The sequence below is a fragment of the Parus major genome, chromosome 4A, assembly GCF_001522545.3.
Source record: "Parus major isolate Abel chromosome 4A, Parus_major1.1, whole genome shotgun sequence".
NCBI lineage: Eukaryota > Metazoa > Chordata > Aves > Passeriformes > Paridae > Parus > Parus major.
In genome coordinates this window covers 238,873-266,244 of record NC_031772.1, presented here as the reverse complement: position 1 = coordinate 266,244, position 27,372 = coordinate 238,873, and the positions used below count along the sequence as shown (strand labels likewise).

General features: G+C 37.2%; 1 protein-coding gene across 4 annotated transcripts; it reads right to left on the bottom strand.

Moving 5' to 3' along the window:
- Nucleotides 1-26: 26 nt before the first annotated feature.
- On the bottom strand, nt 27-27,274 carry LOC107203928 (transmembrane 9 superfamily member 2-like). 4 transcript variants are annotated; one of them, XR_004497239.1, is made up of 18 exons: nt 27,056-27,274; nt 26,623-26,690; nt 25,248-25,341; nt 23,529-23,656; nt 23,176-23,305; nt 22,140-22,267; nt 20,981-21,092; nt 18,766-18,845; nt 17,754-17,862; nt 14,443-14,575; nt 13,229-13,348; nt 13,005-13,062; nt 10,507-10,666; nt 9,702-9,853; nt 8,085-8,196; nt 7,499-7,670; nt 4,687-4,766; nt 27-671 (listed from the first exon to the last, which is right to left on the bottom strand). XR_004497239.1 is itself a non-coding variant. In XM_015626573.3 (17 exons), the coding sequence occupies exons 1-17, from the start codon at nt 27,170-27,172 to the stop codon at nt 604-606; spliced, it is 1,941 nt and encodes a 646-aa protein (XP_015482059.1). In that variant the 5' UTR covers nt 27,173-27,273; the 3' UTR covers nt 27-603. The 4 variants fall into 4 exon arrangements, 3 of the variants coding, with proteins under 3 accessions (XP_015482059.1, XP_033369930.1, XP_018862093.1); XM_015626573.3 differs by lacking the exon at nt 4,687-4,766 and having other exon boundaries at nt 27,056-27,273; XM_033514039.1 differs by lacking the exons at nt 4,687-4,766; nt 25,248-25,341; nt 26,623-26,690 and having other exon boundaries at nt 27,056-27,273.
- Between the last annotated feature and the right edge of the window lie 98 nt (nt 27,275-27,372).

Sequence of the window (27,372 nt, the reverse complement as noted above, 5' to 3'; positions counted from 1 at the left end):
ATTAACAAGAAAGGAAACATAACAGCTGGAGTTGTGCAGTTTTATTTGAACAAAAACCAGTGTCGATATTTTTAATAAAGTCTACATTACACTAAATGCATGTACATTTGTAAGAAGATAACCTAGCTGTAAAGAAGGTGCAGGATAATATGTACAATCATAGTTAAGTTAAAAAAAAATTCACATTTTACATAGATTTACTTGACAGTCCTAGGCTTTCATGGCATATAAATGGTAACCAAAAGAGGTAACAAAAAAACCCCAAGCCCTAGTCAGAAGGAAATCCAGCTGGAGAACTGCATAATGCACTCAATTTTTCAAATAAACTAGTTCATAGAATTCTTATTTGTTCTAACTCAAATTTTGGATATAATTTTTGAATTACTATAATTAACATATTCAATAAGCATATGATGATGTAAACATTTCTGTTTATATCAAAATGGCAATGGTGCCATTTTCTTCAATAAAAATCTGAATTTTATGCTGTGGTCTGGTCTTCCACTTTTACAAATCAAAATAATTACACAGGATGTTTTTCAATACATGGTAAAAATTATCAAACAGCAAGGGAGATATGTTCAAAAGACACTTTGGAGCTTTTCAGTCCACCTTCACAACGCTGTAAATCTTACTTACAAACCAGAAGCAGGCAAAAAATCCAATAGTCCCTGAAATGAGAAAGTAAAAATGGTTAGTTTATCTTCCACTTTGTCCTGAGAGAGAAATCTAACAAGTGCTTCCCAGCAGGACAGAATATAACATTGTAATCCAGCTTACTACCCAGAAAAACAGCACTTTTTAAATTTAACAACACACATTCATCCCCAAGCTAGGTTATTGGTTTAGAGCAAAGATAGCTTTTAGGGACCAGGCCACTTAACATACATTTAAGCCACTGGTGACCACGTTGCCACCGCTATGAGCAGGGACACAAGCACCAGCTCAGAAACTTGACATGCCAAGTCAGCCTTTACCTGTCTTTTTTAGGTCTACAATACTTCACTGCCACCTATGAATTATGACATATAACTAGGCCTTCGAAAAATTCACCTGCCCCAGTTTTATATTTTTCATGCTCTATTTATATTTGAGAATAAAAATTTCTTCTTCTTTGTATCCTGTTACTTCTTTTTGGCAAAGGAATGCTTTGCGTGCTACAGCAGCTGGAATCAAGCACCAAGTGAAAGGAGTAGCCACAAACCAAAACACTGAATGAGATTAGTATATACCAATTTTCTATTTTTAAACTGATGAACAAATTTCTGGTTTTCACCAACAGTCCCTAATTAGTATTAGGCAACTGCAAAGACACTGTGTCCATCACATTTACTTTTAAATTACTTTAAGAATTTCATATGCAAGGAGACAGAGTCCCAGTCAATTAATTAAGTGTTCAGCCTCTAAAAGAAGCAGTGCACTGCTCCTCACGCTTTTACCCAGTTGTAAACTGCCAGGGAGATGTTAGCCCTTAACAGATAAAAAAGGGGAAGATCTCAATTGCACTGAATTCCCCCTCAAAGACACAGCTACATGCCAGCCCTGGGACAGCCCTTCCCAGCTCCACTGCAGGCACTTACAAGATTATGCACTCAGCTCCTCATTTTACATTACCCTTTTCTGTCTGTACAGCCCATGTTTAACATCAGCTCCAATCTCTTTGACTACTGTGACTGACTTAATAACTAGAAGATTCTTTATTAAGCATTTGGATTTTTAACATGAGTTACATCTGTCTTTCAGCCCACATCTACACATTTCCAAAGCAAGCAACTCATCTCAGGATGCTTATTATCTGTATTTTTACATTCCTCATGTTACCACGTATATGTTCAGTTAAAGGCTTTTTGACCTACTATTATTTTGTGATTACCCTGATTGCCCTTTCCTTCCAAGTTTGCAGTTGTTATTCTCTCAAACAGTAGGAGATGGCAGATTTATTTATGGCTGTTGACAGATCAGTCATCAACCACACAAGGAATGTAATTCCTTTGTAGGCTTGACATCACTAAGTCTTTGCAGTGCATGGTGTATCTCACTTCTTCCCACTGTGTCAAATACTCCAATACCAGCATTGTTACTCTAAGCCTTACTCTCACAGTTTCATTCTAATAACCCTCTCAGCCTCTGCTTCTTGGGTGTTTTTATAAAACAGTCCACTCCAAGCCTTTTATGGCTTTGAAAGCAGTTTCTTCCAAATGTCTAACAGATTAGATAAAATTAAAAATTTATCTGCTGTTCTAGAACAAAAAGATACTATCATAACCAAAATGTACAACTATCCCAAGATGACAGCTACCATAGTTTTCTGAGCATGCCACAACTTATTATGAGAACACACTATAAATCCACGTATTTTCCTCCAATCCTCGCTGGTCTGAATCTTTATAATACATCAGTTTTCTATAAAACACTGTGTCAGTCATAACAGAACTTAAAGACTTCACACTGTGAACAAGCATTTTATTTATAAAGAGATTTTCAAAGGTTTAAGTAACATTGATTTTCAGCTCCCCCTCCTAAAAAAAAAAGCCTGTTTAGTAAATCAAAGGCCATGTACACCCTGCTCATTTTCAAACTTTATCAAAAATTTTGCCAATGTACTGGAAGCAGAATAAGAGACTTTTTAAGTGATAATGTTTGTCAGATATCAGATTTGAATCACGAACTCAGGAGAGAAAGGCAACACTCATTACCAAGACACAGCCTTAGGTAGTCAGAACCTTCTCTGGTGAGCAGAGATTCCTTCTGTTTCTACCTCTACATCAGTAACTGGGGCTTACTAGCACTGTAATTCAGTGTTTCCACCTCAGCTCTTGGGGTGCCTGTGATTCCATGAACACTGTAAGGCCCACAAAAGGTAAAGCAGTAAAAAAGCTTCTGATTTAATACACAATAATAAATATCCCAGTCAAGGGGATCTGCAAATGAGTAGCAATTGGAGAGGAAGAATAGCTCTGAACTAGTGTGGCTTGCTTAAAAATTCTAGCCAGAATGTCTTCCACATTTTCTGTGTTTTAGCCCATTTCACAAATTTGTCACTTGTTCCAGATTTGAGCACTATACTGGACAGCACTTCATACTGGATCTTTTAACTGGTACTGACAGGTTCTCAAATTCTCCTTTTAACTACTTTGACTAAAGCCAATCCTAAAACACAGGTAACTGCACACGCCGTTTCCTACACCAGTACCTCTACCCAGTAAAACTGATATTATTAGTGGCACTAGTCAAAATCCAACCATGCCTCTCACATTGCATGGTTTGAAATGTGTTTTCTTGAAGAGCGTATGTAGCATTTCCATCTTGAGCATTTTTCTAAGCTCACCTTGCACCAAAATTAAAATCATCCCTTATTAAAATGAGCATCTCATTAGAACAGGAGAAGTATTTAGGTAAGATTTAGATAAGACCACACCAGGATGTTGCTTTTACTTGTCTCTTTCAATTCCAACTGAAACCCCAGTTAGAAGCACTATCAACAAGAAGCACACCTCTGCAGCTCAGGCTTCTCTGACAGACATCAATGAACATACCATGACAGAACAAATACACAAAGGTGGTTTTGGTAAAGCTGTTTAAAAAAAAATTCTAACACTAAGTACTTAAAAAACAAACAAACAAACCCAAGCAAAAAAACCACAAAAAACAAAAACAACAACAAAACCCCAAAAAAACACAAAAAACCACAACAAAGACCCTAACAAAGCAACAGACAAAAACCCACAGAAAAAAATACAGAACCTCAAATGAATATATAAAATACCTCACTAGTTGAGAGAGTTGAGACCATTACATTTATCTTCTGATTGGTCTAAATTCCTTTATATTTTAAGGTTTTTACATCTTTCACATGTACATTTCTATCAAATGACCCAGCACCAAGTCTAACACCAATTCCTCCAATGAGCCTGTATAATCTGTTTGTTCAGTTTAACCCAATATAACAGATTTGTTTCTTGGCTATAGTGTTTACTTCACCCAATCCTAACCACTCACCAGCTTAAACTGAATGAAAAAGCATCTGAGCAGTCTGCATTGAACAACTCACTGTTGTGGGAGAGATCTTTATTTTTCCCTTAAGCAGGCAACTGGCATATTTTAAGATTCTACCTTTTTAAATAATCTCAACTAGCCTAGGAAAGTGAAACCATCTCAGTGCACAGCAGCTCACTTCATGTCATTGATTATTCTAGGGAGGTACAGGTAAAAAATCGTTTGCTGGGTCCATTTAAAACTCACAAACCCAGATATGAAGATGACTCAAGAAACTTCTTTAGCCAAGAAGCACGCTATGTCCAAAAATCCCTTTATGGTTAGTGGGGAGACACTGACACCTCCACTGTTTTTTTGATGATTTTGTCCTCAGCTTGATATTCTGCTGAATAGTCTGGTCTGCGATATATATACTACCACTTTCTGACATTATACATGACACAAGACATTATACACAAAGCCAGCATCTAACTGTGTAAGAGACAGTTGTTAGTAAACCAGGTTAAATTCAAAATTAAAAACAAGGATTATTGCACAGAATAAAGTCAAAATACATTAAGCAGACTCTTCTGCTCTATTCATCTCTTCTAGCTTTATTGTTTAATGAAGAATAAAGAATTCAAAGCACGAGCAGATTGTAAGAAAGCAAATAGAAAAGCACTCTGCACTTGCCTGATACTTCTCATGTACCTTAAAAGCTCTCTGTATCATACTGGTTTCAATCACTGCACAGTGGTGGGTGCTTCAGAATCTCAGATTCTAAACACAATCTACCCAGAAGATCAAAACTCAATTTTGAAAATGGCATTAACTCACAAGTGAAAATGATGTTCAAAAATAGAGGTCACTGTATAGAAACATGCTTTGACTATGCTCAGCATTTTTTTGTCTCCACGAATAAAATACATGTAATCATGTAGCTATCCCCATCCAGCCACACTTGTTATTTCTTGAAAGATTAGCTGCTCTTTGTACATTAAAATCTAACTGTCTGGTTTGGGTGTGCACACCATCAGATTTCACCAGTCAGATTATACTACTGTTAGTGTTGCTATACAAACATTCAGTTCCTGTTTACTTATTCATTATGATCTCTTTTGTAATGCCCCAGGGTAACACAACACACTGCCATGGAGGAGGTATTAACACTGCCCTTTATTTTTCTGTCAGAGTTGCTGAGACCTAGTAGGCAAGAACAGAGAAAAACAAAATACCTACTGCTAACGTAAGTGGAACAGATCAAGATTCCATTTTTGGAACTCTATTAATGCAAAAAGTGTTTAAAATTACATTAGAAAACTCCAGAAACTGTGAAGGACTAAACCCGTTTTCTAAAGCAATGCCTGCTAAGGAGTATCTTACAAAAGAAAGCAAAGTCAGGTGTCTTCTGTTTGTGCTATTTGTCTAGAACAGTTTACACTTCAGGCCCAAAAATCTATCACCTAAACATGGAAAAGAAAGTTACCACAGCATTGTACATTAGCAAGGATGTATTGGATACACACTCCATGTATCTGCTGTACCCATTAAGCTTTCTAGTGAGCAGCTGCTCTCTTAAATGTAAAAAAAAAAAGTAGGACCATGTAGTAACTTTCCTCATGAGCTACAAAAGCAGCACAGGGAGCACTGTTGTGGGGTTTTCTCAAAAGGAAAAAACGACACTGCAAAGATAACAGCAGCATAGTTTATTATTGTACTTCAGGTGCCTCACTAGCCTTCATATCAAGAACTGCGGGATCAGCATATCAGAAGCTTTTAATATCATTTCAGGTATTAAAAATGGCAGGTGCCATGACAATTTCAATTATCATTTTATATATGAAACGGACATTTTTAATTCTACCAATTTGCATATTTTAAGCGATACTGAAATTGGCAGGATAGCAACTAACCTATGCTAAAACCCAGAAACATATTAACATATTGTTTTAGTATAAAAGTAATTAAAACATTTTAGACTATAATTTTTGGGATTTTTTTTTTAATATAGCTAGATATATATTCTAGAAGACATCTGAAGCCTGTTTCACCACAATTTAAGCAGAATTTAACTGGCAATATGCAAACTTCCATCTTTGCCTTCTAATAATTGAAAAATAGAAAAATTAAATCCTCCTTGTTTTTTTTTTTTCCCCGTTTCTTTTTAGAACTTTTGTTGTCCTTCTTAAAAGAGACACATTTCTAAAGAACAAAAACCAGCAATAAGTGACAGTTACTGTTATTTAATATAATTTCTACAGGATAACTGCATTGTTCAAACATACAGGAATTTTCCTCAGGTTTTTATGAAGTTTTTTTGCTTTGTGCCAACCAGTAGTAGAACAAACAAGGATGAAAGAGGTCCTTCTCACTGTTACACTGACAAACTTGAAGTCTGATGCTAAGACTTACTTTCCTTACCTATTTTAGCCTCTTTTTCATCTGCGTTTAACTGCACTTAACTAAAAGATGCATTTCACAAAGCGAACACAAAGTAATCATAGCAGCTTTCAACAAACAGGCAGAAGAAGTTAAAAAGTAGCAACACAAACTACCATGCTATTGACAGAGAATCCTATTAGAAATCTTTGAAGTGACAATCACGGCTGTTTTTATGAACAGCCCATCACACATGAAGCATTTTCTCTAGTTCTGTCATTGCAGTATTTCATAAAGCCAAGCAGTGACACCTAAAAGATCTGACTTCATGTGTTAAATCTACATATACAACCACAGCAGTATGATGAACACCAAGATAAAACACTCATGGCTATTTTTCAAGGCCAGTACCCTTCAAAGAGCTGCTTATTTCACTAACACATGGTAAATTCGGCACAGATTTCTCATCAAATAAACCTCGAAATTATTGTTTCAGTCAAGTGATTATGAACATTAGAATAATCCTGTAGAAGACACTTGGTCTGCATGAGTTACATCAGAAAAGTTGGACAACTAACACTGGAGAGCCATATTTCAAATCAGTTCCTCCAGTTAAGGTGTATTTCCATCATTAGGAAGTGGTTTAATGAGCATGTAAGACAACAAGACAACTCCAACAGTACTAAAACTATCTTGTCAACATTCACTTCTTCCTCAGCACCAGCCTCCTTCACTTGCTGATAGTGAAAGCTGAAAATAGCTTTTATCCTCCATACACAGAGTGAAATTATCTCTAACTACAGAACTTCTAGAACCAATTATGAAATCCAGAATCAAGTTAATACTCAATATCAAAGTGAACAAGAACGGGGCCCTGAAAACACAATGGTTTGAACTCCCTGCTAATATAATAGTCAGTAAAGGAAAATTAATTTTACCATAAATAAATGTAATTTTAAGTTAGGAAGAAAATGTAAAAATAGTATCTTATTGATCTTTGTGGTGTCAGAAACCAAGTAAGTAACGCTGTCTAAAAGAGTCGTAAATTGTATTTAATATTTCACGTAATCTAGATTTCATCTAATGTTTCTCATTTCAAAACCAGAGCCCCCTATATTAATTTTAGTTTGAACATTGTACTTACCTGTGAAAAGGAAAAAAATCAAGACCATGATCATTGTGTAACCAAAGTATAAAATGGTGCTGGCAGTTCCTGTTATCTGGAGTTTAGAGAAGAAGTAATGGACTGCATAGATAAAGAGATAAACTGCTGTAAAGCTGCTGGTCAAGAATGACCTCCACCACCAGTGATAGTCCTGAAAGAAACAATAAGCCACTCACTAAGAATCATCATGTAGGAAATTGAAGATAGGTAAAACTATGAAAAAATAACATTGTCTTATGAAACACAGTGAATTTTTTAAAATTTAGCTCAGAAAAATTCCAGCATGGCACATAGATATTCTCCTTCTTCAAAGTCATCTGTATTGCTTCCACTAGGAAGATGAAATTACTCTAGGATCAAAGCTGTTTGTTTTTGCTTATCTGTTGCCAGCAGTGGATTTTGAAGCAAAAGGCACATTTCAGAAGCGTGGCTAACAGGCATGCCAAGGCTGAAAATGCAATCAGTTCACAGAGTCCAGCACTTCACAGTGTATGTGAATACCTCACCTGTATGTCTAACATCTTCCAGGTACAAGCCCTACCTATATCAGAACTGTAACTTTTACCTCTGCACACAGATGGAAGTAGCACAGCAAAACTGTAGCCTCTGAACACGTAATTAGAAGGATTATAAAAACTAGGAACAGGAATCCAAACATGTAGTACATCTGATGAGACCTAAAATTAAAAACCAATAAAAACATGAGTTTCGTTTTTGGTTGAAGTTCTGAATTAATTCACAGTCTCCCATTACCAGATGCTGAGTTAACCGACCAAAAAAAATCTAGACCAAAAAACCCACACCACTGGGGTAACTGCCTGTACCACTACTGGCTAATTCATAAAAAAGTTTTCTTTTTTTTTCTGTAAACATGTACTTATTTAAGCTACCGGTAATAAACCGGTAATTGCTCTACAGACCAACAAAGTCTTCAATTATACCTGAAATCAGCATCTCTGCCACAGAGAACAGTTACAAGCAATTTCCACCAGAGATGTTTATCACTTCATGTCTCTTAGTTGGGAAGACCTTTAGCTTCCCCAACTCCTGCATCACCTGCACTCTTCCCTAGTTCCAATACTAACTTTCTTCCTGCTGCTGCAGCCAGGTTTTCCAGGTGTCTCTGCATCTCCTCACTACATCAAATCAGATGTTCCTCCACTCCCATTCTCTTTCCAGACTAAGGCTGACTTGAAACCAAGTGCTAACCAAACAAAATCACCCACAAAAATAAATACAAGGGAAATATGTTCATTTACTTTTAATCTGGTGTCTTTCAGATAAGTGAAATAACCAAATTAACATTATTGAGAGAAGGTGACAATTACTGCAGTACAGGATTTGACAGAAGGAGTATTAGTTGCATATTACCTCCATGCTTCCCTTTTGTAGGATAAAGAATAATAAACTATTTAAGAATTTGCTAACTTCAACTACAAAACCAGAATATACCTGTTTGTCAGCCGATTATATACTTCAGCACAGCTACATTACACGGTTTCTATTTTTTTGAGGACTGTTATTAAAAGGTAAACTAATGTATTTGCATTTAAGAACTGATTTAGAAAACAGTTCTGTAAGATCCTTCAACTTACACAGGTGACACCATAAAATCCTAGCACCTCCAGGGTAATATTTGCCATTGAACAACAATGTATTAGACATTTCACATTTACATTGTGAAAGTTATGTAAGATTGCACTGGTTTAACTTTTCACACACTGCTTGATTAGATTTTCCGAGATTTAGGAGTGGAGTGGATTGTTCGTGAGGAGTGGAATCTTTGTTTTGCAAAACATTGACCTGATTCTGATCTGCACAGTGGAAACTGCTAGATCCCATTAGTTTCATAAATCATAATATAGTTACACCATGGATTAGGCTCTACCTAACCACAACACCATGAAACCACATTTGTGCTGCAACCAGGAAGATAAACCAAGGCTAGAGGATTCTTGTATCATACTTTGAAGTTGTCTTTAAGAAGAATTAGTTTTGTAAATTCTAAGCACAGAAATAAATATAAAGACCCCGGAAATTCCACGAAATCTACAGAATTATCAAAAACTTTAAAAATTGGTTTATTCCTTATATGGGAATAATATTGCTTTAGGATGTTCAAACTTACTTTGTGTACTATCAAACCTGTATAATTAGATAAAAATAAAAAAAAAATACTCACCAAATGCTATTCAGAATGAAAAAAAGTTGAATAAAAATACAGCCAAAGGGTAAGATACCACCCATGATGATACCAGGTAATGGCTTTGTGAAAAATGACTGCTCTGGGATTTGGCGAGGAATCTGGTTTGTACGCACTGGATGTTCAATAGGCTGGAGAAAAAAATAATAGAAATAAAAGATGAATTATTACATCAAAAATAAGATTACTTTTCCCTAGTATTTGCATATAAAGATTTGATAAACATAACTACATTTTCATTCATAAACCATCACAAGTTATCAAACAAAAAAACCTACGAACTTGATGTCCAGCATTAGGAAAAAGCACATGTGCTTTAGACATTCCAACTTTTGGCCAGTAAGCAAGGCAGAACACAAAGGAAATAAATCTGTCCAGTCCTTAATTAAAAACAAAATAAAATTTAAAAAAGCCAGTAACATCCCATTTTTCTTAGCTGTCTGGCATTACTTCAAACTAGTGAAGTACAAATGAAGCCTCTCTGATGCACTTCTTCAAAACTCAGCAATACTACCAAGGTAGTCCTGAAGCACAAAAAGCAAGCAAGAGCTCCAAGAAAGTTATTAAAACCTGATTCTAATGAATGGACAGAAAAAACTGTGTGGTGTGACATTACAAATACATACTCTGTTTCAATATCAAGACAGTAAAATGCTGTTTTACAATCATGGGATCACAGATGTTTCAATCCAACTAGATCCTGCTCTAGAACGCTCGACTGGACAGTCAATGGCTCAATTACAGAGGACAGGTGTACTTCCCATCTGGATTCAAAGGGCCCTACCTTCTCTTTGAAGCCAAAATAGGCACCAACAAAGGTTAGTGGGACTGAAATTCCAAACCACATAGCAAGGATAGCAACCAAAGTGCCAAAAGGGATGGCAGCTGAGGAGCCTTTCACCCACAGAATGAGATTCATAATGAAGAAATCAGCAAAGACAATCCTGAAAAATAAAATCAGAAAATGTATTAAAATATTTAAGAAAGAATTAGTAATATTACAAGTATTGCTGTTTAGTATTATTTAATATTAGTATTACAAAATGTAAATAATTTAAAATAAATGTAGATTCTTCCAATTTTCCAATTTCCCCAACAGTCCTAGTTGCTTTCATCACTGGTGCAGTTAAAGTAAAAATGCCTCCATCACCCAATGCTAGTAATGTAGGTACCTACAGCAAAGCCATTTTTTAAATAAAGAAGACTCTGCACATAACATCAGAAAGTAACAGAAACATGCCACTGAAACAATTTATACAAAGAATGGAAAAATATAGAATAAATTTAAAAACTCCTTATCTGAGCCTTGTTCCCTATTAAAACCATAAATATTTCCTTCATTTATGTCCTTTATAAAAATTAAATTCCTTCAGAATAAATACAGTGATAACAAAATCTCCTATTTAGGAATCCCCATGGACTCTCACAACAAACATAATGTGCTACTGCAGTTTGTGTCACAAAGGGAAGTGGGGATTAAAGAGGGCGCTGCTCTGCAACAGAAATGTTTGTATAAGCATGAAGTTACACACTTTAAGTAACCTATGCTTCAGGAGAATTTAAATAAAGACTGCATCAGCCATGATTTGTCTCCAGACATGCTTTTCCCTTCCTCATTAAACACATCTGCCGCATTTTCTAAACATCCTGGACAAGAACTAGAAAACAACCCAGAGATGAGAATCAAGGTGTTGCTGAACCAAGGCGAGATGAAAATTTCAAACATCCCATTCTGAAAACAAAGCAGAATGTTTGTTCTGCAAAGGAACCCCATATAAAAAGAAGCTTGTGTTAATTGCCATTATTCCTGCATTCAAGGACACCCCACAGAAAAGTCAGCCTCAGAAAGGGTCCTGAAAAGTGCACCGCTATCTGGTTTTTGTTAAGAAAGTGTTCCTGAGACAGAATTTAAGGTGCCCTGAAGTGAACACGCATCCTTTCACTGTATTTAATTTAAAAAGGAAGGAGGAAGGATTGGAGCAATAGACAAGCTCCGTTTTTTTCCCTAGGAAAGGCCTGACACTTGCCAAAACTGTTCATGGGAACAGACTTGTTCAATAAGCACACCTAAGCAAACCCTGGTGCAAGCATCTTGTTGAATGAAAAGGAAGTATCAAATCCATTTTAGAAGTCTTTCTAATTTTTATCATCTACCCAGGCTCACAACACAGACCTCACTTACTCCCTCCACAGTTAGAAAAAATACTGTAAATATGAACTCACATCAGCCTACTGAGATTAAAAAGGCCTTGGGCTGTTTATGATATTATGCAGATTCACTGAACTAGCACAGTGTAATCAGGGCATCTGTTCATATTCTATCAGTCCCAGTCATTTTACTTCCTCTGTGAAACTCAATTTATTTGGGAGTGTAACTGATCAGCACAGTATTCTTCCCATCAATATATATTTTCTTCCCTTTCCTGTTAACAGCTAAATGACAGCAGGGATTCTGAAGCACATTCTGCTTAGAAGTGAGATTTTTCACAGAAATACTATACTTGGTTGTTATCAAGCACATTACCTTTCATTTGATGAGATTCTGCTTTACTTGAAGCCAAGTCATGTTTTATTCATGCTGAGGTTTTTGGGGAGGAAGAAATACCTTCAGCAATTTATAACATTTTCTTCCACTTTTGCCAAGGACATTTGCCAAGGGATAACTTCAAGTACTCAAAGTTGCAACCAAGAAACATGGAAGACTTGCAGAAGAAATTAGTTCTGCTCCCTCTCCCCACTAATTCTCACAAAAGATCATAAGAGCTATGAGAAAACAAAAGGTTGAAATGCTATTGCCCTTCCAGAACAAGCAGGACGGTATTGGCCACACTATATAGTATGATACACACTACAGCCATATATGGACATCACCTATGTTTATATGTAAGAAGACTATAACCAGAATTACCTGGAACATACTTAGTACTACAGTACACCACACTGGAATTACCCCAGCACTGTGCCAAATATTTTGGTGCAGTGATTCCCAAAGGCTGCGACACAATCTTGCACGAGTGTTGCCCCATTCCTCCTACTCCCACAGCTGACAACAAAACAAGCCAAGAAGCTGTGTTGTAGACTACCAGGTTCCAGTTCCTCAGAACTGACTTTTCTTTATATTCACAGATAGGCAGTGCACAAAAGGAACAGCAGCTTGGGAACAGCCATAAACAAAGTCGCACAGACAAGCATTGTAACAACTGGCTTTTCCCCAGCTCCTTCCCACTTCAGATTCATTTACACTTAAGTGTACAGAAAAGAGTAAGGGGGAACAATACTAACCCAGGGCAGAGCAGAGCTGTAAGCAAGACGTTGGTCTTCCACTTCTCACCTCTGAATGCTGACAAGAAAAAACAACAATTTCCAAGTCAAGACTTTTTCCAACCGTCTTGCAGAATAGCAGCAAGAAGCAGTCTGAGACACAAGCTACAGATGAAGGCTTAAATACAGCCCAGCAATACTGAATTTAACATGTCGTGTTACATTAAATAAATGCATGTACTTACTCTTGTACATTCTAGCAGACACGTAACCAGCTGGAGTTCCTAGTAAAACCCACAATACAACTGCACAGGTCATCAGAGCACCACGGTTGGCAGGAGAAAGGAAACCAAGGCAAGCTAGGACTAAAAAAACAAAAAGATTTAGTTCTTTGTTGACACATGCCAAAATACCCCTAATAAGATGGATCACTGTGAAGGTTTATCCCATTCACTACCACATATTTAAATGAAGGCTGAGTGCGTAAGTTCTTGTACAACCTGAATCACATGAACATACCCCTAATGGCACTATTTCATTCAAAAGCATTATTTCCACCTCATCTCTTAAGTAGAAAGTTTCTCATTGCCAAAATGCTGAAAAACAAAATGCCACCATCTATCCAAAGCATTTTTACCTGCCTCCAATTTCCTTCTACACTACTATACACATTGCGCAGGAAGCTATCGCTGCTAAGCAAGATAGAGAACTGTGATCAACACGGAAAGACAAGCCTACCAAGAAAATTCTAGTAATCTCACAGTATCATGCAATAAATAGAGAAAAGCAGCTCCCCTATGAAAGACCAAAATCTGAATTAAACCTGGAGAACAAAGTTTGAAAGATTCTTCTTTTGTACGAAGTATCAGTGTACTTACCAATTCTATTGCACAATAAGAAACTGAATACTCATAAACTTTACAGACAATCAATAATAAAATACCATCTCATGACAGGTTACACAACTACATACATATATAGCTATTTGTGGTAGGCTCTCATTATCTCAACATTGTGTCAGTACTATTGACACAGCACACTGGTGTGCACTCTTGCTCGTATTTCATGTATGGCTGCAGGCTTGTGTCAAACATATTAGATAGAAATGATTGCCAGAACATTAAAGCTTTGCATTATACCTTTGAACTTATATTAATGGACCCTTGGATAATTTACACCACACAAAACTGTGTTTTTTAAAAAGAAACTTGTAAGAAGGAAGTTTGATTTCTGAATTCATTAAGAATCTGCATTAGCCCAGATATCACATTTTCAATGACAATGCTTATAACAGCATTACTGAAGCTATCTAATTACTCTTATGAAATTGCATTAATATTTTATGTTACTAAAGGAAGGACTTCTTTCCAAAAGAAGGCTTCTATCATTTGTTTAATAACATTGCATCTTTCTTATAACAATTAAACTACATACACATCACCTTAATGAAGTTACTTACATAAAGTAATAAACGTCATAATGAAAATTTGAGTTCCTTGGCCCAAAAAAACAGACAGTAACATTCCCTTCCTTGGAGGTCTGAATACATCTCCATGAACCAGCTTCCAGCCAAATTCCTCTTGGGCATCTTCCTGTACAAAATCAACAATGTCTTTAGCAGCAATACATAATGCAGTAGTGAATTAATACAAACAAGATGCAAAATACGTATTTAAAGTTTGATTAGCTTCCAGTTAAGATCCAAAAGGCAGACTAATTGCATCTGAGTCATCACTCATTGATTTTATAACCCTCTAATGGTTCAGTGAGAAAGGCAAGAAAATCAAGAAAATACGCATCTCCTAGCGCAAGAAAAAGCAAATGTAATTAGTCAGACCATAGAAAAACATTCTACATTTAAACTAAAACAAAGCATGCAGTTTAGTTTTAGCTTCAATCCAGTTCATGAATTTATCCTTGTCTGTTCTGATTTCAAAGCCCATTGGTCTCAATGACAATACTGGAAAAGAATGAAACTGTCTCTGTACTCCAAAAGGAAGTTTGCTCCCTGGAATCATGAGGGACAAGCACCAACACTTCATCCCACTGCCAGAGCTGAATGGATGGAAGGACGGAATGGGGAAGGGGAATCCTCAGTCCAGTGGCCCTAAGGAACCACTGCTGAAGGACTAAGCTTTTGAATAAAATCACTCAAAACAGACAACTCCCCTCACAAAAAACAACCAAACAATAAAACTAACACACACAACCACATAACCAACCCCACAAGAAGATAATCTACTCCCCATAAAGCTAAAAGCTACAGGTTCCATTCAATGTGGGAATACTGAGTTCAGTTCAAAGAACTGCTTACTGCTGGAATTAAAGCTTGCCAAAAGCAGGGTAAGAAAGAAAGCAGACCACACTGGTGAATGACATAGTGCACCTTAAATTGCAACAGGTGATGTAACTTTTCTTTATCTGGAAGATTATCTTTGTTTTCCCCATAATGATGCCTTTGCTTGCTAGAAATTACTCTCATATAAATACAGAAATTGAAAACTATTAAACACAAGATAACACTGATTAAAATACAAAACCACACCCTGTACCTGATAGAAAACAATACCAGATATCCAGGTGTAATTCCAACACCTCCAATGTTCCTCCAATAAAGAAAGATGTGTTTCGTCAAAGAAGCATAAATACAAAACTTCCTGTAAGTCTGAACTAATTGTGACAATGACGAGAAAATTGTTAAGGTTAGACAGGAGAAAGGCTTTTCCCAGGTAGCTGTAGGTAAGGAATGAAAGAGTTGCAAAAGTTACCACCTGAAGCAAATCTATTCCCAAAATGATGAACACTAAGCAGGAACAGATGCTTAATACTTCACTTCTTGACAGAACACAGAAAATGTTTATAGATTTGGAATGGTTCATATAGAATCCTTGTCAACAACTCATCTGGGAAATTCACTCAAAAGACCTTCTGGTTGTAACGCAAACTTCAAAACAAATACTACATGGTAATTATTTTGGTTTAAGAAATAAAGGGAAACCAGGTCTGGAAGATTGAGACCCCTGATTTATCCTGTATGAGCCTATGTGCCACAGTTTGTCTCTAAGCTCCATTTTGAATTAAGTTCTTTCATTATTGGCTAATTAGCCGTGAGTCAGAGTATTTTTCAAACTTCTATTCAAAAAATTCCACAGTATTTTGTATTGATAACCTTTATTGTACAACATAATGATAAGAACTGTACAACTAAACCGAGTAGTCAGCTATATTTTAGAGTTTCAAAAAATATTAGAGCAAAATTACTCTAAACTTTTCCAAGGTGCAGTAACCCTCATCTTACCATTAATTTATCTTTGTTCTCAAAACAGTCTAACAAAGATTTAAGCCCCCTACATTCAAGTAGTCATTACCAAAGAGATTTCAGAATAAAGGGGGGGAAAAAAAAGGGAGAGAGCTTTACCTCTCACTGGTGAAAACATACTGGCAAGAGTTCTCTTCAGGAATCCTCTCTTAGTCATAAGACCCTAAAAGTAATCTAATGATTTCTAAACACTTTATTAATGAATGTCTCACTAAATCCACATCACACTAGAAGCCAGCATCAGCTGAAACATTAAATGTACATTCTGAGACCACAGTCACTGGCTGGTGCATCAATCTCTTTAGAAGTACAATCACCAGCACCCCCTAAATGTGAGATACTAATTTTCTTCCCTGCATCTTCTTCAGCCCAGGTCCTCTTTTGCACAATTATTTCACACCTTTTTAAATAAGCTCCTTGAACTGCAACAGATCTTTAAGTCTCTCACACCTGGCAAAAAAAAAATAAAATAACTGTGGCTTCCTGAAAGTCACACCTACCCCTGCTGTTACTCATAAAAACTAATCAAGCCTCTACAAGTCTTGCTCTTTATCACATTAAGAATGATCAACTAATAAAGACAACACAGTATAAAATATTGAACATAATTTAATTGAGAGATCAAACAGGAGCCTCACAAAAACTATCAGATAAAGGATGTGAGAAAAATAATTCCACTTTAAATCAGTGTCTGGATTTACATTAACGAAAGATACTCAATATTAAAACCACAAAGAAGAATAGAAATATTTTCAGATGTTTTAATTTCAATATTAAACCTTTTTGTGCATTTTTAAGTACTTCTTTAACCAGATGGACAGCAACAAGAGTGAAAATTCAGACTGTTGTTGCATGTGACATTACTTCTCATCTTTGAGTTGCAGATACCACTTTTACTACTGAGAAAAGGGCTGAGTAAAAATGACTCTCTGTTTACTGGTCAAGTCTTTTCAATTGACAATCAGTTATATTCTCTTCCACTATAGGAACCTGCTGCTGTCCCATTTTAAGCAGTACATATCTCAAAAGAACACAACAGATTAAGTTGGATGGCAACAGGCTTCAGTCATCTCACTAATTTAAACAAACTACTCAGTTTAACACAGCAATTACCATGGGAATCGTATTTACAAATAAAGTATCATTGACACACATACCAAAGTAGTTCTAATACAGCTAAAGGTCAGAAGTTGTGTTGCACATGAACTGCAGTACTATGATCTCCTAACTAAACAAAGTGATTCCACCACACTTTCCAGCCACAGGTAACATGAATTTCTATCAGACTATGTTAATCAGAATATCTCCAATAATTTTTAACCCCCAGAGATATTAGCATGTATCAAACTCATCATAGTTACACATCTCTCTAGACTGTACTCAACTCTAAGAGACAGACATCACTATGGACAGAAAAATGTACCCATGTAAAAGCTGTAAATTTTACTCACAGAAGAGTCAATCTGGTTGTATCTTGCAATATCTTTATGAAGAGTCCTCAGAATGATCATAGCCACCATGCCAGATAAGAAGAGAACAATTACAAGGGAATTCATTATACTGTAGATAAAGAAAAAGTCAAACTTTGAATTCAGTTATTCAGGTTTCAAGAGAGCCATCAGTTCATACACATGTACAGCTCAGATCTGAGGAAAAGCCTTAGATACTCAGCCCTCTCAGTATTTTCCCATGCAGAGAAGATAAAGGTACAAAACTTAAAAGTCTGTGACTTCTTAGAAGACCGAAGTGAGGAAAACAGTATTTAATGATCCCTTACTAATTCTGAAGACAGTTACATATTGCTTTTCTTTATTTTCCTCCTTATATAGCTCAGAAGTAATTTCCCTGGTGAAACAGCCACCGTTCTTAAAGCAGACTGTCAAGTAGGTTTTATATCTATCAACCAATGAAATTGATATTGTACCATTTAATATTTTGTAGAGAACAATTTAGTTGGATTAGCCTTTTCAAGATTTACACTGCAAAACATAAACACTTCAACACAAATTATATACTTATTTAGTATCATTCCCATGCTACAGAGGGAAATAAAATAAGCAAGAGCTTCTCACATACATCTTTAACTCATAAAAAAAAGATCTTTTTACTGTAAGCAACTGCTGAGTACAAAACATGCATTATACATATGTACCTCTCATTTGGCAGTCAAAGCCAGAGAGTAACAATAAGAACACTGCAGAGCTGCAATGACTCAAAATTTCTCCAGAATGGAAATGATAAAGTAAAACAGTGGAAGCTGCTTTCCTTTCGGATACTGATGATGCATTCCTTTCACTTAATGCTGTAATACAATTGCCCCCAAAAGGTGAAAACTTACTTCACATATGAAAGCAAAAAGTTTTCTTGACTGAAAACATACAGACTTTGTTCTATCTAGAAGTACAACTAAGAAATCTTTGTGCTCCTCTGCAAGGTTACTCACTGGATAAAAGCAAATCTTACCTAAACCACTGAATGTTTGTATGCGGCATTGACTCCAAAATGTAGTCCCATCTGGAAGCCCACTTAATACTATTCTTTTCCTATAAGGAAATGAAATAGTAATTGATAGAAGTCAGTACAAGATTGTTAAAGTCTTTAAGAGGCAATAAGCATACCACATCCCTTCCCCAAACCTTCCAGTCAGCATTCATTTCTAAGCCTGGTATCAACCCTGGATGTAAGACCTCTCTCTTGCATTAATGCATCTCTAGAGATCCTAGAATAATATCTTTTCACTGAAATCTCCTATCCACATCTTCTACCTTTAAATTAGGCTTCACTAAGCCTCATCTTTCCATGATTTGGGATGCAGCTGCTGAAAAACAATCATGCCATCTGTACAACATTTTCCAGCATAGCACACTAGTCTTGAAACTTCAAAATCTTTAACTTTGTCAAACATACTCCAGAGAAAAATTCCAGGGGAAACTAGAAATGTTTTTCTCATCACTTTTAATGCATTTAGCACAGGCTTCTTCACTCTCTGTCATAGTGCTGGCTGATACAGACTATTTTCCACTGATTCCTGGCAGACAACTTTCATTTCCAGATATTCATGTGATGGACCTTCAATTGTACAACTGAGGACTCTTTCTGACCCACAAGCCTTGTCCTTCCTAGCTGCTCTCTTTGGATGTACATACGTGTTGTCCTGCTACCAAATTCTATCCCCTGACTGGCCTGAAATTCTGCTGAATTTCTTCATTTACTTGCAAGGTGCTAAGTTTGTACAGCCAAACTGCTGCACCAAACTGCTCTCATGCTTACATTTTTGTACACTTGTGTACTAAACATTAGAGCTATGATGATGCATACTTTCCACACAGTGCAAAAATACCTTGTCCATTTCAGTTAATTAAAGCAGACACTGTAACCTTCTCATCAGAAGTCAGCTGCCATATTAGAAAGGACCATAAAACAGCTATATATTTTATTGCCTTATGTAGTCAGGCTTACTGAAACTGATGTCTTCCTATTTAAAACCACTTCTCACTGATAAAACAACCCCCTTCTAAGTTATTTTGAAACTACTAATAAAAACTAAAACTCATGAGGTATTATTTCAAATCAAGGCTTATGAATGACAATGAGAATAAGCAGTTTTGAAGTGCCATCTGCTGGAAGTATCCAAACCCACTAGATGTGAGCCTTACCTGCTCCACAACAGGGAGAAAGAGTGTAGGTACCAAAACACCTCACCCATTGCGTGAGGAACCAGACAAAGTTCACACTGAAGTTCTAAATCACAATTTACCTCAAGATTTAAACACAAATATTAATGAAAGAAATCTCACTCATATAGAAAAATCAGTCAAAAGAAGATTGGGTGTCTCAAGGGAAAAGTAACAGGCTACTGAGCCTTGCACCTCAAGGTCACTGGTTCAAATCAATTTGGCAGGATGAAAGCCATTGCCATATCATGGCAGCTTCACTATCTGTACAAAACAAGCTGGTGGTCTCAAGCCAAACCCTCTAAGACTGAGAAACCACCACCCTTTCAGGATAGACTGGAACAGAAGTACCAAGATTTGAAGCACCTCGAATCAAATTATTGTCATACCCATGAGGCTCAATTTCCATGCTGAGGTAAAATGTCTCATTTGCCAGAAAGCAATTTCCTCCCAACTCATTACAGGCTGAATAAAGTGTTCATTAGTTACTAGTTACTAGTAATGTTACTAGTGCATTAGCAAACATTAGAGCATTAATTCTGAAAAAAAATAGATGATGGCCTACCTAAGAAAAAGCCAGTGTACAAAATAAAAACCACACAAAATGAGACAAACCCTGCAACTTCACGAGAAAAAGCTTTACAGTCAACACTTAACAAAGAAATGTCCCCAAATATAAACTGCTCCACAGCATAAGACTCTCAGCACCCTGACTGAAATCTGAAAGCAGAGTAGATCTCAAGGAAGACAACTCTTCCAGTTATTCAATCTACTAATTTTCTAGTAGTAATAAAACACAGTAATAAAAAATGGTCTTAATTTTTATTTTCATAGTGTCACTTAAATTACAGGAACAGAAAACCTGTTAAGATTTTCAAAAAAATACTTCACCAGACCATCCTTACGGAATTTACACTGTAATCCAGTTATTAGTAAGTTATCCAACTGCTTTGATTACATTCTTTTGGGGAATTACGTATTCATGTAACAGATTTAATACTTACTTCAAATGTCACAGAGTAAGTGTAAACCAAATTCAGTTTATTGGTAAATTCTCCAGGAATCTCCATAGGTGGGCCTTCACAGCTTAAGTTGTTCTCATCTGTATGCTTGTAGCTAATGGGGAAAAGAAGTTAAATAAAATCTTTAAAAACTTTAATTTTCTTTTAAAAAATTTAGCATTGTGTTCCAACCACAAATACTCCCCCTCAGGAAAGCTTCAAGGTTGAAGCAAAGCACCTGGTCAGAGAATGACAAAATTAAGGTTATGTGCAACCTAACTGCCCCCTTGTGGTCTGCATTGCCAGGGAAAAGGCAAATTCTCATTTTTCTGCCATTCAGGATGCTACTGATAAAGCGTTAATGAAAAATGAATAAGATTGGTAGAATCTTCCTGGCACTCATGGAAGGAATAAACTTGCATAGCAAGGATAATTCACTAAAAATACACTGTACCTTTGCAAGAATAAAACCAAGTACAATCAAGCATATCTGTATATGTTGATTGTTGTACCAAGCATATCTGTATGACTTCAGAAACAGCTATAGTGTAACTTACTATAGTCACTTAACTTCTATAGAAAAGAGAGAGAACTTACTAGTCACTTAACTTCTATAGAAAAGAGAGAGAAGTTCAGCTATAAAAAAAATGAGCCACTTTGAAATTTTGTAACTGGACTGTAGTTTTCAAATAGAGATTTCAAATATGAACTGTGTATGAACAGATTGACTAGAGGCCAAAGTAATTGCTTCAATCTTCTTCAGACCTCTGAGTTGTTGCACCTCCACTCAGGTCAACACAAAAACTAAGAAGCTACTGTTTGAGAAAATCAGTTAGTCTTAGGAAATTAGTTGTTGTCATCTGCAGTTCTGAATATCAACGTTAACATGGTATTTCACCTGTATCTCTGTATCCAAACTTACATAGGAAAAAGTACTCCTGTACTTTCATCCAAAATGTGTTTGGGAGACAGGTAACAGATCTGGCATGGGAAACTGTTACTCAGTGAAAGGATGTATCTGAAAAAAATGCTTTACCAGAAGTCAGAAAAACATGTTCCTCAGAATTCAGTAACACGAATAACATCTCTAAGGAACTGTTCTTTTTGGAACTACTGTTAGGACTCCAGAGTACCACAACTTGTTGCTTTAATGCACAATTACCTTTGTGGTCTCAGTCTTGCCATCACCAGTCTTGCACCAGGCCAGTTTTCATCCTTCCCACTGTGGTACATGATTGTTATGTCAACATGGTTGAAGAGGTAGAAAGTGTTCTTCTTGTTAAACTCTGACTACAAAACATGATCAGGAAACTGAGCAACTTCTCCAACAAGAGAGGGCACAAGAAGTCAAGAACTTTAAAATGAGACGGGTGTATGAAGGAGCAACAAAGGGAAACACTTCAACAATATACCTGTATAAAAGATCACTTTCAAGAGTCTGGGGAGCCTGAGGAGTAACCGAGTTGGAAGGTGATAATAGACAGAGTAAACTGAACGTGCATGATAAAAGCAAAACCTCAAGCATCAGACCTGCTGCACAAATGAACTGATTCCACAGCATACAAGCAGTAGGTCAAGTGGTAAAGTCACAGAAAGCTCTCTCCTCACCAAGAGGAGTGTTGTCCCTCACCCAGGAGGGATAAAACTCCATCACTATTATGTGCAATTATACTAGTTCACAATGGAACTCCCAGGATGACTGACACATTTCCAACTGTCAACTTTATTTTCCCTGTCACAGCCTGATACATTTAACTTGTAATCTGTGATACATAACTTTTGCAACCAGAACACAGAACTCATTTCTAGGACTTCACTAGAAAGCTTCTATCTGATATTGATAAAAGAACATCTTGCACATGAACACCATATAGACAAAGAATGAATAGGTACTAGGATGGATACACATGAAATTTCAGAATACAAACCTCAATTTTCTAAGGCTTTTGAACATCCACACCATTATTTTATACATTTTAAAAGAATATATTGGTAAAAGACCTGTACGAACTTTTTATTTGGACAACTGTATCAGTGAGACACTGCACACACCAGCAGCACTCAGCTCTGTCAGTGCCCACAGTCCGAACATTAAGCATGTTTACAAACATATCTCTTCTTTCTCAGGAAAGGAAAGCTTAAAAGTAAAACCACAAATGAAACCACCCTATACTAACAAAGAAAGTTCCACCACTTACATTTATAACACAAGCATCTTTAACTCTACCATCTGGAGTAACAAAACATCCTATTGGAAATCCTGGATTACAGTATTTTTGTCCATCTTCCACATCATAACACCATGTTACAGGCATGTTATCGATAATCCTAGACAGAAATCATCAAAGAACATGTCCTCAGAAAGGGATGCACCTCACTTCACAGTGACATTTCACATTCACGTAATACACACGCTTTTCAGTAAGGCCTACAAGATGCACGGTAGAGACAACTATCATGCACAAAGAAAAAAAGCAACCACTTAAAACATAGATAACAAATGTCCAAAAGCAGAAAATAAACCCAACCTCAAGCACATGTCTTGGCTTACCAGTGATGCTGATAATTCAATTGCATTCCTTTCTTCAAAAAAGCCAGTTTGCTTTTATCAGCACTGTTTCCTGGATCATATGTTCTTGTACAAACCTTCTTGCAAGTTTCTTGCTTTTTAAAAGTGAACTGTTAAAAAAAGCACACAAGAAAAATTCACTTCAATTTTGCTTCAAAGATCTTTTAGTGTTTTGGGTTTTTTTCCAGTTAAGTAGGGAGGTTTTTTACTTTACCTCCTTACTCTAAGTTTCTAAACAATAAAGCCTGAAGACTGAAAATTGAAAATTAGTAAAAAAGGTATTGCTTTTTCTTCTACCAGTTTGTTTTATTTTGATAATTTCATCATTTGCTACAACAGACTTTCACTACACCCTTCTTGAATGTTTCATGTTGTTTAGCTGTTTTTCCCCATGATGACCAAGTTAAATAAGGCTGCTAAAAGCCCAAGTTGCACAACATCTAACATCTAAGCTTCAAGCACAGACATCACATAACACAAACACATTGACATTTGCATCTCCAACTTCTGACCCAGTTAATGATAATTAACCTTCACAGGATAATTAACAGGTTAGCAACCTGTTAGTGAGCTTAAAACACAACTGAAAATTCTAATGTTATCAAGGCCCAAATACTAACCTGGAGCAGCACTTTCTAATTACTGTGGTGTGCAGCCATTTCAAACAACTGTTATAACACTTAATCTATTCAATATGGACCCAGTCCAAATGACCCACCATGCTTACACATTTAAAAGCTTCTTGTGACCACTAGTCCTAAGACTTAAAATTACATTAGCTCAGAGAATCAAGGAGATGTCTAAGAGCAGTTCATATAAGGGAGGGGGCAGCACCATCCTAACACACAAATGAAAAGATGTGATCGGGTCCCTTATGACTGAGCAGCAGCAGACTCAGAAACTGCTGCCTCTTTTTCTCACAGGGATTTGGATTATCTAGCAACCATCACACACACACATAGCAGTTTTCAGCTTCACCAGCAAATCCAAGTCTGGAAACTGTATTCAAACACCAAGAGCCACTGTTGACCACAGCTCCCCCACTGCTAGTTGATGGCACAGCTCTTTAGATATGCTACGTTTGGTCGTTGCTAATACAAGGCATGATACAGAAAAACACCACATACCCAATCCACAAAATATTTCCATACATTTACTTTATAGAAGGTTCCAAGTGATATGCATTGACACTGAAAGATTCTGTTTCAGACAACAGATCATAAGCATGTATAAGCAAAGAAAAGCTGCAAGTGAGCCATAACTTAACTTCCCCTTCCCACTCTGGAAGCTGCCCAATACTACAACCAAGTATATGAAACAGATCCTGAACTATCACTTTATAGTCTCCAATGTTACATTAAATAAACTAATTGTTTCAGATCATCTAACACTCCTTACATACAGCTATTAAATAACTACCCTAGATAGAGTTTCTGGAATTCCCTACCACAGAGCAACAGGCAAGAGTGATCACTGGCTCAGTTTCCTAACTGTAATTAAGCAACATAAGATGCCTTTGGCCTGGGAGGAGTTTTATTGGGTTTTATTACATAAACTCCATAGTGCTTATATTAAAAAAATACAAACAAAAAAATCACCAAATTTCAAAGTCATCAAATCTTCAATTATGTCTATGGATTACAGCCATCAGAATGATGGCTATCAAATTTAAACAGAATCAACTTCAAGGGATAAAATAACCTTATATGGAGATGATGCTATTCTCTCCCCAAACAGCACTTGTCCAAGATTTTCTGATGGTCTTTTCTCTTCCTTATCTTGACAGAAGTCAAAACTGGAAAAAAGTAGCAAAAGTTCCCTTTTATTTTTAATTGACATATAAATGTAAATACCAGCCTTAAATTATTTCCTTAACACAGTAGTTTTCATGACTTTTTTTTTTTACAGGTCAAACACTGGTAGTAAAATATCTGAGAGCCTCTGTGAAGAAAGCTGACATCTATTTTAATATCAAGCTCAACCAACACATATTCCAGGATATCTTTAATAAAATGCATGATGCTTAATCCACCCACCTTTTTCAAATGGCAATTTAAACAAACAATAGAATGTTTCATTTTGGGGGGAAAAAAGGGGCTGTGCTACAGACTTTTCATTTCTCTTGCAAAAAGTTTCTGAAAAACTACACCCCCTTCTTAAAGGAATATTTACAAATAGCATTTAACATGAAACACATTTCAAAGAAGTGCTTTTAGAGTGCTGCACTGTCAAACACCATTCACCAATTCTTATCAACTATGTACAGCCTGAAACTGCTGAATATAAGAGAATGTAACCATGCTGGCTTTTCATTAAACACAGGTAGCAGCAGGTTACATTAAAAAACCCAAACAAACAAACCAATGCTTATCTTTGGTACATAAGTATTTTTCCTCAATCAGTGGTCCTAAATTCACTGGCTTCCATACAGTTTAACAGAAATAGAGACAGGGGTATTTTTTAACTAGTCTCTGGCTTTGCTTCTACTGCTGCACTGCCCAAGGTAGGAGCTAAAACACCAAGTTTTCTTTTCTGTGCCCAACAGCAAGACTGCAAAGCACATTGTTTATCATTGCTTTGTAGACTATTAATATCTGGGAAAGCAGATAGAAGTTTTCATATAAAAGAACCAACATTAAACAAAACCAAATAGAACAAACCAAGAAGTAGCTATGGAGCTTTGGCAAAAAAAAAAAAAAAAAAAGAAAGTTAACAGCGACTGGTCTCGAAGTTTCCTTCAATTACCAGGGAAAAAAAAAAGGAACTCAAAGCATCTGACGTCCTAGTCTTGCCTAACAGAAAAAACTTTCAAATATGTCAAACAGTCAATATTAAATCTTGTACTCAGCTCAAAGAAATGCACCTGTAAGAACCCCTACAGCCTTTTTTTAACAATAACAGAGGACGGTCAGGTGGCACAGGTGTGGCCTTCATTCTTCACACCCTCTTGTACTTTATTCCTGCCACTGAGCACTGGATTCATTCTTCCATCCCTACAGCCAAAATACTGACACCCTTAAGGTAACAGAAAAGCGCCTTTCCAAACGCTTCTGGAAACCTGTTGGGATGTACTTACGCATCATATTCGTATGGCAGAACTGATTCAACAGAGTCCAGCCGGTTCACGAAGAGCTCAATTAGTGACTGAAACCGGAAAGGAGAAAAAGTAGGAAAATACGGACTTTCAGAAATAAACGTGCGGCTGGTACGAAACGCGTGGCTACCAAATGCTGCTACCCCATGGTGGAGTTACCCTTGTCTGCTGACAGGCCCCGGTCACGCCAGGAAGAAACTAAGAGTCCCCCCAGCGCTGGCTGGAAAGTTCAGCGGGAAAAGAGAATACTAGCTGGGGTCTGTCTGCCTTCCCGGAGCAAAGGCTGCCGCCCGCGGGAGGACACCCGCGAGCAGCGGGACTGGGAATACCCCGCCGACCCGCCTCGCCGCGGGAGCCCCGAACGGGGCAGAACGAGGGGACGGCCCGCGTCGGGCCCGCCCGCGCGGGCTCTCACCTTGCAGCTTTCGGTTTCCTCGCCCTCCTCGCAGAAGCTGACGGGCGCCAGTCCGGGCAGGTAGAAGGCAGCGCCGAGAGGCGCCACCAGCAAGAGTGTGGCAGCCAGCAGCCTCATCTTACAGCCTGAACGGGCAAAGGCACCATGAGGTGCAACTGAAGCACCGACCGCCCCGGGCAGCGCCTTGCGGAGGCGGCCTCAGCACCGTCGGAGGCGGGGGTAGCCGCGTCACGGCCGGGTCGGGGCCACGGCGCCTGCGCGGTGAGGGGGCGAAGGCCCAGGCGCCATCTTGGGAAAGGGCAGTCTGAGGAACAGGA